This window comes from Podarcis liolepis (assembly GCF_965112155.1).
Source record: "Podarcis liolepis genome assembly, chromosome: 8".
Lineage (NCBI taxonomy): Eukaryota > Metazoa > Chordata > Lepidosauria > Squamata > Lacertidae > Podarcis > Podarcis liolepis.
In genome coordinates this window covers 84,946,368-84,958,069 of record NC_139560.1, presented here as the reverse complement: position 1 = coordinate 84,958,069, position 11,702 = coordinate 84,946,368, and the positions used below count along the sequence as shown (strand labels likewise).

At 42.9% G+C, this 11,702-nt stretch overlaps 2 protein-coding genes across 2 annotated transcripts in view; both read left to right on the top strand.

Moving 5' to 3' along the window:
• Positions 1-11,702, top strand: part of LOC310713855 (uncharacterized protein) — a 305,933-nt gene that overhangs the window by 23,178 nt on the left and 271,053 nt on the right.
• The window catches only part of LOC310713826 (uncharacterized protein), a gene marked incomplete at its 3' end in the record, with an annotated part of 47,458 nt that continues 39,657 nt past the window's right edge, over positions 3,902-11,702 (top strand). The window contains exons 1-2 of the mRNA XM_083518392.1: positions 3,902-6,845; positions 7,265-11,507. Of these exons, the coding sequence (XP_083374518.1) occupies positions 9,105-11,507 (2,403 nt within the window). The 5' untranslated portion in view covers positions 3,902-6,845; positions 7,265-9,104. The remainder of the gene's footprint in view (positions 6,846-7,264; positions 11,508-11,702) is intronic.

Here is an 11,702-nt window from a genome sequence, read left to right as displayed (position 1 = left end):
GGGTAAATTTGAAGGAAAAAAATAAAGAATATAGAAAAATATACATAGTTATCCTAGCCATATCTTCATTTATAATATTTATAATATTATAATATAATAGTACAGTGAAATGGTGTTTATTTAATTTTCAAAAGTGAAGTTTTTGCAGTTTGGGCTTGATCCTCTGGGTGTCACTGTTGACCAGAACGGAGCAGAAATGTGAAATCCTGACCAATTGAAGTTGCCTTTCCGTTAAACACAAACACAAAATATCTGAAGGAACAAGCTGCTTGTCGGTGCAAAGAAGAAATGGAAGTGCATTTTCCTTAGAGAAGAGTTAGATACAGTATCTTTTGAACCAGAATCTAAGGGTCTTTAGTCTTTATCCTGCTGCAAGGATGAAAGGAATTCAGAGGCTGTGGAATTGCAGAAAGGGAATCTTCCAGTGCCTTTTCATGATGTTTTCTTGGAAGGCAGTTTCTGGGCAGATCCACTACTCCATTCCAGAAGAGATGCACAAAGGCTCTTCCGTGGGGAATATTGCAAAGGACCTGGGAATGGATGGCAAGCAGCTCCCAGACCATGGACTCCGCATTGTTTCCCCTGTAGGTATGATTCAGTACTTTTCTTTGAATGCCAACAATGGCCATTTGCAGATATCTGAGAGAATAGATAGAGAGGAAATCTGCAGAGAGGCAGAGAAATGTTTGTTGAAGTTTCAGGTTCTTGTTGAAAGCAAACTGAAGCTTTATGGAATTGAAGTGGAAATTACGGATATAAATGATAATGCTCCCCACTTCCCTCTATGGGAACAGGAGCTGGAAATCAGTGAGGCATCTATACCTGGATTCCAGATCTCTCTTCCCGAAGCTCAAGATCCAGATTGGGGGATAAATTCAGTGCAGAGCTACCAACTCACAGGCAGTAGCCATTTTGCTTTGCATGTGCAAACAGAAGAAAATGGTGCCAGACTTGCTGAACTTGTATTGGAAAAGTCACTGGACAGAGAGGAACAATCAGCTTATGATCTGCTCCTCATAGCTACTGATGGAGGTGATCCCATCAGATCTGGCACATTACAAATCCACATCACTGTCCTGGATGCAAATGACAATGCACCAGTTTTCAGCCAACCTCTCTATGAAGTGAGTGTCAGTGAGAATATCCCCAAGTGGTCCACAGTTTTGACAGCGAGAGCCACTGATATGGATGAAGGAATCAATGGAGACATTAAATACTCTTTCCAAAAAATCACAAAGCGAGACTCCCAAATGTTTCTGTTAAATTCCACAACTGGTGAAATCATCCTTATTGGGAATCTTGATTATGAGGAATCATCTTTATATGCATTTGAAATACAAGTCAAAGATGGAGGAGGCCTGAGTGACAAATCAAAAGTTGTGATATCTGTTACAGATCTGAATGACAATGCCCCCGAATTATCAATTACCTTTGCCACCAACACCATACTTGAAAGTTCACCATCCCAAACGGTAATTGCCATTTTAAATGTCCAAGACAGAGATTCAGGAATCAATGGGGAAATCACATGTTCAATCCCTAGCAACCTCCCTTTCCAGCTAAAGAAGTCCATGGATAACTTTTACAGTTTGGTGACTGATGGTGCCCTTGACAGAGAACAGGTGTCAGTCTTCAATATTACTGTCACTGTTACTGACCATGGAGTGCCCCCTCTTTCTGCCGTCACAGTTATCACACTTCATGTTTTAGACACAAATGACAACCCACCCCTCTTTGAAAAAACAGACTATACTTTCTATTTTGTTGAGAATAACCAAAGAGGAGCGATGGTCTCTTCCTTAAGAGCAAATGATCTTGACTGGGAAGAAAATGCCAGAATAACATATTCCATCACTGATGACCAAAGAAGTGACTCCCGCCTCTCCTCCTACCTCTCCATTAACTCTGAGACGGGGGTTATATATGCTGTGACCTCCTTTGATTATGAAGAGTTTCGAGACATTCGGTTCCGTGTAAAGGCCCAGGACGGAGGCTCTCCATCACTCAGTTCCAACGTCTCGGTGACTCTCTTCATCCTGGACCAGAATGACAATGCTCCCCAAATCCTGTACCCCTCCCCTCCCACTGATGGCTCCACAGGGATAGAGCTGGCCCCTCGCTCCTCTGAGCCAGGCTACCTGGTCACTAAGGTGGTGGCCGTGGATGCGGACTCTGGCCAGAATGCCTGGCTCTCCTACCAGCTGATCAAGGCCACCGAGCCAGGGCTCTTCACTCTGGGGCTCCACACAGGAGAGATCAGGACGGCCCGCTTCTTTCTGGAGAAAGATGCCCTCAAGCAAAGCCTGGTGGTTTTAGTCAAGGACAATGGGCAGCCACCTCTCTCTGCTTCAGCCACTCTGACTGTGGTGCTGGCTGACACCATCCCTGCAATCCTCTCAGACCTGAGCAGCATCTCAGCTCCTGTAGATCCTCCGTCTGACCTCACCTTCTACCTGGTCCTTGCAGTGGCTTTTGTCTCTTGCTTGTTCTTCACTTTCCTCCTTGTGTTACTGGCCATCAAGTTGCACAAGTGGAGAAATTCTCAGCTGCTTGAGACGGGGAGTGTGAATTTCAGTGGCGCTCCTATCTCACAGTTTGTGGGGATTGACGGAGTCCGAGCATTTCTGCACTCCTACTGCCAGGAGGTTTCTCTCACTACAGACTCTAGGAAGGCAAATTATTCCAATACTCTGAACAATAAAGAGGCTTGTGAAGCAAAGGATCCTATCCTACCTGGTGAAGATTTAAACTTGAACAATGAAGGCTTAATCATAGTCCAGGTGAGCAAACAATACTGGAGGGTATTATTATACATAGCATTTTATTTGATATTTATTAGTAACACCAGTTGTTTTTTCAGTATTTGTGTTTCATGCTATAACACAGACAAATTATTTTACTCAATTACATTTCTTATCTTTGCTGTTATATTGCCCAGCAGTAAAATGACTCTCTGATCCTCATTGCCAAGTATATACTGTATTATGGTATGTAAAAATATAATTGATGCTATGCAGCATTTTAACGAACATCAATATTATGGGCACCATCCATGGGAGAGATAAGCACATACTTAAGTTCCTTCTCCAGAAATCACTGGGTCTCAGAAATGCTTTTCTTTGGCCGAAATGTACCATATAGTTGTAGGATATTTTGGAATAACGTGTGCATAGTTAGAATAATCATGAGTTATACTTATGCATTTGTTTGACTGATATTCTAGCATCTGCTGAATCAAGAAAAATGAATATAACATGCTAACTGAATATGAATTAAGATAGATTATTTAGTGCATTTCTGCAATTAGTTTTAGGCTGAATCTTCTGTCTTTTCCATTAGTAAATGTCATGTGGATTCTCATGTTCTCTGTCGGGATGGGTAGGGCAGAAGGAAAATCAAAGATGTAAACTGGCAGAAGAAAACACTCCCATATGCAAGGATTAAAGCGAATCTTCCATATGATGGACCTCTACCACTTTCCAAACCTCTAAAAGGATAAGATCAAAGACAGGGAGGTGTGTGGATAGGGAAGACTCTCACATAAGACTAGGCAGAGACAGAGCTGTTTCTTGTACAGTGGTGCCTCGCAAGACGAAAAGAATCCGTTCTGTGATTCTCTTCGTCTAGCGGTTTTTTCATCTTGCGAAGCAAGCCCATTGACGGATTAGCGGATTAGCGCCTTTTAGCGGCTTATCTGCTGATCGGATCAGCTGATAAGCGGCTTAGCAGCTTAGAAAAGGGGGGGGGGAGGAAAAAAACCCAGCAGGAACTCGCAAGACATTGTCATCTTGCGAAGCAAGCCCATAGGAGATTCGTTTTGCGAAGCACCTCCAAAACGGAACTCTTTCGTCTAGCGAGTTTTCCATCTTGCGAGGCATTCGTCTTGTGGGGCACCACTGTAATGGCTTCGAAAGGTCAAGCACCAGGGCCAGCCCACCCACGAGGGAAGGTGTGGTGACCACCTTAGGTGGCAGAGTCCACCAGGGCGGCAGATCCTGATGTCAGTTCCTGACGTCGATCTTCACTCACCCCACCTTCCTTGGTGAGGAGGGGGTGCCATTCTAGGGTCTGTCTCAGGTGCCAAAATGTACTGGGCTGGCCTTGCCAAGCACTGCTTGGCTTTTTGCTACATACAAAACTATTCCTGGAGAAAATATACCAGAACTTTCCTGTCACTAAATATGGTAATTAATTCTCTTCTGACAGATAAACCATAATCTCTGCTGTGGAGCCTCTTCTAGAGAATGCTTATTCACTCTTTTTGATCTCCTGTGGCAGCCTTTATGTTTTAGAAGTGCTGGCAGTGCTCCTCCCCCATTCTTCTGAGGAAAATATTCTCTTTCCTGAATACTTTTTCTACTGCCCTCACAATTAAGCAAGCACCTTCAGTCCCTTACTAGTCCTCATATTAAACCTTGCTAAAAAATAAATAAAAATCCAGTATATATGCAATGCTGGAGCGCACAGTCCTGATTATATGATTTTTAAAAAGTTCTTAAATGCCATGAATATGAGCTGTTTGTTCCTAGAAACTGGGATGCGTCGTTCCTGTGGTGGGTTTGTCTGAGATGAAGTAATCCCTAGAAGTTATTTTCTCTAGATATTACTACACAGTAAATGTGGATGGATGTTAAAAACTCACCCAAAGGCAAATGTGAACACTTTGCAAAGAGGCTAAAGACCTGCCAATCATTAAGAATTCACTGTATAGTTAACTTACAGTATAATGGTATATATACCTACTCAGACGTGCTTAATGGATACAGGATGGCAGGCGAGGCTTTGGTTTAGGGTTGGCATTGGGGAAAAACAGGGTTCTTGTGCCTTTAACAGATGTATGGCAGACAGAAATTCAAGAGGTTGAGCCTTTCCTAGTATGGAAATACAATTACGGGAAAAGTTTCACCATGACTGTGCTCACTCTAATTTTGTGGTATGCCGTGCTCCCCACAGCAGCCATTTTGTATTATGCCATGCACCCATGGCAGCCATTTTGTGACTTGCACCCACAGCACTCTTTCAGAATTAAAAAAAGTGACCACTGGTCCAATGGTGTAATTGTAAAACAGGCAAACTGTCAGGCTTCTGAGGTGGCAGCAGCTAGAGAGTGAGGAAAGCTGAAGAGCAGGCCCTCAGCCTGGCAGAACCACCTCCCCCGCTTCCTTGCTGAGGAGAAATGAGCAGGCCTTGGGACTGAGGCTTTATAAAATGATGTGAAGCTGTACTGGTTCCCTGACCACCTGAATTTATATTTTTGCCTAGATGGGGCAACTACAATACTTCTGGTGGACATGCTGCCATGTGCCTCCCTGCCACAGGGGTCCACTATCAGAGATATATTTGGCAGGTATTCATGGAAGGGATGTGAAACTCCCTGCCCTGGAAAGTCCTCTGGGTCTCCTTCCTGATGGCATTTCACTGCCTGCTGCAGGCCTTTTTATTCCAATAGGCATTAATCCTGCCTTGAAGCTGAATATTCTTGACTATATCTCAAATATAGACATTTTTTTAAAAAATCCACACTGACTCCATGGCAGGATTGTTGAAGTGACTATTATTTTATCTGCAAAGTCTGAGGTAAATTACCATAGCGTACGGAGTCCAGATTTATTCTTCCAAAAGAACTCTGCCAAATTCTTCTTTACATATTTGGGGACAAATGATAGAAAAAGAAGGCGATTTATTTACTGCTGCTGCAATATTACCACTCCAAATTCTAGGATGGATTGAGGGGAGCATTACATGTTCGAAACAATGGGAAACAGAGGTATGAGTGACATTTATTCCTTCCTGTATAATACGCAAAGCAGGGCTAGGCACAAGGATCACGGAATGATGGACGATTCTAGCAGGTGAAATTCTTGCATTTTATCATAGTGGAGACACATGTGTTCTCACCATATATTAGAATTGTAGAGTTGAAAGTTACCTCAGTAATCATCTAGTCCAACCACCTGCCAATGCAGGAAATTCACCATTGCTGATAGTCTCTGTTTAGAACTTCTAATGAAGAAGAGTACACGACTTATGGATGCAGTCTGATCCACTTTCAAGCAGCTCATGCCTGCAAAAGGTTCTTCCTAATCGTCTAAATACTTTTTCTTGCAATTTGAATTCTTTTTTTGTTTCCCCATTTTGGACACATTCCAGTTTGCCAATATTCTTCTTAAATTGTGGTGCATGGAAATGGGCACAGTACTCTGGGTGAGGTTGTCTGACCAAAGCAGGATATAAATATACCATTACTTTTCACAAACTGGACGCAGTATTTATGTTGATGTGAACTAGAACTGCATTAGCCTTTTTAGCTGTTGTGTCGCACTACTGGCTCATGTTTACCTTGTTATCTGCTAAAACCCTAGAATCTTTTCACATGTACAGCTGTCAAGCCAGGTATCACCCATCCTAGATTTGTGCACCTGGTTCTTCCTAACTAATGCAGAGATTTAAATTTATCTCTATTGAAAATTGTTTTGTCAAAAACGTCCCCTTTCTGCATCCAGTCATGATCCAAGTATTATTAGCTATTATTAGGCATGAGGGAGCTGCTTTCTATGAGTAGACCCTATGCAGTTGGGATCTAAGTGAGAAGCCATGTAGGTTGAGTTTATGCAAGAGGAGTGTGTTCAGTTTATGTGGGTAGGACCTGCGTGATCAGCTCACTCATTACTCCCCAGCTGCATAGAGACTGTTTGGAGGAAAGCAGCTCCCAAGCAAGAGGCATGCTATTTAGAAGACTTCTGAGTCACTCGGTTTTCTTGTGCTTCGCCAGCTTTCACCACAACTCAAACGGCATCCAGCTAGGCTTCTGTTTCTGATGTTTCAGGTCCCCACTTCAGCAGGAAGTAGAATCATAGAATCATAGAATCATAGAGTTGGAAGAGACCACAAGGGCCATCGAGTCCAACCCCCTGCCAAGCAGGAAACACCATCAGAGCACTCCTGACATATGGTTGTCAAGCCTCTGCTTAAAGACCTCCAAAGTAGGAGACTCCACCACACTCCTTGGCAGCAAATTCCACTGTCGAACAGCTCTTACTGTCAGGAAGTTCTTCCTAATCTTTAGGTGGAATCTTCTTTCTTGTAGTTTGGATCCATTGCTCCGTGTCCGCTTCTCTGGAGTAGCAGAAAACAACCTTTCTCCCTCCTCTATGTGACATCCTTTTATATATTTGAACATGGCTATCATATCACCCCTTAACCTCCTCTTCTCCAGGCTAAACATGCCCAGCTCCCTTAGCCGTTCCTCATAAGGCATCGTTAGAAGAAGAGACACTGGTGTTTATTATCTTACCTTCTACATGGTGCCTACTTAAAAGCATACCTCATGAGAGGCCATCTGAATACCTGCAGCCTCCAACTACACAGTAAGGTTACCACATTTCTAGATATGGGTGCTTATGGAATCACGGGTGGGATTTCAGGTAGTTGTAGTCACACCTCCCAGTGGCCATGATGTGAGGTATGTTCATTTGAGAATATTGTTGGTTAGCTATAAATCAAAGAAGTGACTGAGTTGATGGCCAAAGTCAAATTGAGTTGACTTCAGAGAACAAGCAAGCCTCCAAAAGGAGAGCTGTCATTGATAAAGTCATAAGAGGATAATGGAATACAGCAGCAAACTGGAAGTATCTGGGATAGATTATTGAAATTGTTTTCCCCACAATGGAGACTTAAAAGATTCAAATCTGCTACCTCAGAATGTAATGCTGTGAAAACAAAAGTGCCTTCTTGATTCCCTCAATACATCTCTTGTTTCAAAACACCAGTTTCAGATTATTATGGTACTAGAATGAATAGCTATCCCCATGATGGGCAGGGTGCAAGTCTTAGTTATTAGACATTTTAGTTCCATTAATCTTGTTCTGATTATTGGCTCTGTAGTTCTACTTACTGGATTTAATGGAAACTTCTCATCTCAAAGTTAGTCAGCCTAAGAGCCTGAGGAACTATCAAATGGGAACTGAAGAAAGAGAAGCTGGACACATGGGATTACTGAAGGAGGGAAAGATGGAGAGGAAAGAGGATGCATGGTTATTTTTCAAGCACAGCCCCGTGGAAGATGACTTTCCATGATGCAATCCCCTGCATCTAAGAGCTGCCTGTGACAGACAAAACCACGTGGACAGGGAAGATCGTGAACTTTGCACACACAATATGCAAATATGGTTCTGTCATTCATAGGCAGCCCCCAAGAAAGTCACATCATAGGAAAAAAATCCCACAAATGTAACTGCATGTGAAGGTCAAATAAAGAATTAACTCTGAGAAGGAAATGGGAGAGGGAGGGAAGAAAGCTGCACATGATAGATCAGCATACATAGATGAGCAGGACTGAATTGCACATATCATAGTATAATCACCTGCCAGATCCTTGGTTATACAGTGGTACCTCGAGTTACAAACGCCTCAGGTTACAAATGCTTCAGGTTACAAATTTCACTAAGAGTTACCTCGAGTTGAGAACGTGGCCCCAGGATGAGAACGGAAATCATGTGCCGGCAGCAAGAGGCCCCATTAGCGAAAGCAGGCCTCTAGTTAAGAACAGTTTCAGGTTAAAAACGGACCTCTGGAACGAATTAAGTTCGTAACTAGAGGTACCACTGTATCCTTATAATATTCAATATTCAGGTACAACTAAGACTGGGAGTAAACATGAGAACACCTGAGAAAAAAATACCTGTTGTGACTTTTTTTAAAGGACAAAACTGGTTTATATGAATTATATATCTATTAATGTATTGAACAAAAAGATCAGTCAACTGAAATTTCCTGATAATACCCTAAAGAATAGAAGGAGTTATGGAAGAAAATGTATATTTAGGATTCCAAAATAAGGCTTCTGCAGTTTTGTATTGAGCCTCATGGTGTCGCTGTTCACCAATAAGGAAAAAAAGTAAAACAACCTTAGCTATTACAGTGCAGCACACAATAACTGAGGCGAGGCTGAACATGACAGTACAGAAAGCAAAACTGAAGTAAGTTTTGCTTAAACACAATTTGGCTATTTTGAACTGGATCTAGGAGCAGACCAAAGGGAACACCAGAAACCAATCATTAGAGCTTTTGAACAGAACCAGCATTTTTTCTCCTGGTACAAAATCATGGAAGAAACCCACAGACTTGGGAGTTGCAGAAAAGGAATCCTTCAGTGCCTTGTCATGGTGACAATCTGGAAGCTAATTTCTGGGCAGATCCGCTATTCCATTCCTGAGGAGATGCAGAAAGGCTCTTTTGTGGGGAATGTTGCAAAGGACCTGGGAATGGATGGGAAGCAGCTTTCAGACCATGGACTCCGCATTGTTTCCAGTGTAGGTATGGTTCAGTATTTTGCTTTGAATGTCAACAATGGCCATTTACAGATTTCTGAGAGAATAGATAGAGAGGAAATCTGTGGAGAGGCAGACAAATGCATATTGAAGTTGCAGGTTTTTATTGAAAGTAAATTAAAACTTTATGGTATTGAAGTGGAAATTACAGATATAAATGACAATGCACCCTGGTTTCTACCAAAGGAATGGAAAATGAAAATCAGTGAGACATCAACACTCAGAGACAGGTTTCTTCTACCCAAAGCTCAGGATCCAGATCTAGGGATAAATTCTATACAAGATTATCAACTTGCAGGCAGTCGCCATTTTTCTCTGCATGTGCAGACAGGAGAAAATGGGGCAAGACATGCTGAGCTGGTGCTGGAGAAACTTCTGGACAGGGAAGAGCAGCCAGATTATGATTTAATCTTCACAGCTACTGATGGGGGTGATCCAGTGAGATCTGGTACTGCTCAAATTCATGTGATTGTTCTAGATGCAAATGACAATGCACCGATTTTCACGCAACAGATCTTTGAAGGAAGCATGAATGAAAATATTCCTAAAGGGTCGATAGTGTGCACAGTGAGAGCTACCGATATAGATGAAGGAACCAATGGAGAGGTAAAATACTCCTTTGAAAAAAACACAGAGAAAAATTCTAAAATGTTTCTACTGAATTCAACAACAGGAGACATTACCCTTGCAGGAAGCCTTGATTTTGAAATATCATCTTTATATGAATTTGAGGTGCAAGCCATTGATGGTGGTGGTCTAAGTAACAGATCAAAGGTTGTTATCTTTGTAAAAGACTTAAATGATAACGCACCTGAAATAGCAATAACCTTTGTACTCAACTCTGTGTCTGAGAACACACCAACTGGAACTGTCATTGCCATTTTAAATGTCCAAGACAGAGATTCAGGAGTCAATGGGGAGGTTATGTGCTCAATTCCCAATAGCCTTCCTTTCCAACTAAAGAAAACAATGGACAACTTTTACACTTTAGTGACAGACAGAGCCCTTGACAGGGAACAAGTGGCGACCTATGACATCACTATTACAGCAACTGATAATGGGACTCCGACATTATCAACCTCTGCAATTATTTCACTGCAGCTGTTAGACACAAATGACAACCCCCCACTCTTTTTACAGTCAGCCTACACCTCTTATCTTCTAGAAAATAATCCAAGAGGAGCCTCAGTCTTTTCCCTGAAAGCAAGTGATCCAGACTGGGAAGAAAATGCCAGACTAACATATTCCATCACTGATGACCAAGGAAGTGACTCCCGCCTCTCCTCCTACCTCTCCATTAACTCTGAGACGGGGATTATATATGCTCTGACCTCCTTTGATTATGAAGAGTTTCGAGACATTCGGTTCCATGTAAAGGCCCAGGACGGAGGCTCTCCACCGCTCAGCTCCAGCGTCTCAGTGACTCTCTTCATCCTGGACCAGAATGACAATGCTCCCCAAATCCTGTACCCCTCCCCTCCCACTGACGGCTCCACAGGGATAGAGTTGGCCCCTCGCTCCTCTGAGCCAGGCTACCTGGTCACTAAGGTGGTGGCCGTGGATGCGGACTCTGGCCAGAATGCCTGGCTCTCCTACCAGCTGATCAAGGCCACCGAGCCAGGGCTCTTCACTCTGGGGCTCCACACGGGAGAGATCAGGACGGCCCGCTTCTTTCTGGAGAAAGATGCCCTCAAGCAAAGCCTGGTGGTTTTAGTCAAGGACAATGGGCAGCCACCTCTCTCTGCTTCAGCCACTCTGACTGTGGTGCTGGCTGATGCCATCCCTGCAATCCTCTCAGACCTGAGCAGCATCTCAGCTCCTGTAGATCCTCCGTCTGACCTCACCTTCTACCTGGTCCTTGCAGTGGCTTTTGTCTCCTGCTTGTTCTTCACTTTCCTCCTTGTGTTACTGGCCATCAAGTTGCACAAGTGGAGAAATTCTCAGCTGCTTGAGACGGGGAGTGTGAATTTCAGTGGCGCTCCTATCTCACAGTTTGTGGGGATCGATGGAGTCCGAGCATTTCTGCACTCCTACTGCCAGGAGGTTTCTCTCACTACAGACTCTAGAAAGGCAAATTATTCCAATACTCTGAACAATAAAGAAGCTTGTGAGACAAAGGATCCAATCCTACCTGGTGAAGATTTAAACTTGAACAATGAAGGCTTAATCGTAGTGCAGGTGAGCAAACAATTTTAGATTAACATGATTTTTTGTTTTGTTTTATTAATATCAGAATATATTTCCCATTTGCCTCAGGTTTCTCATTATATTCAGAACTATGTCAGTCTTCTTTTTATTCCGTTCAGCTCTTCCTTCTTTTAGTCATCACTGGGTATGTGATCCTTCTGTGAAGGAACTTCTTTCATCAAATCT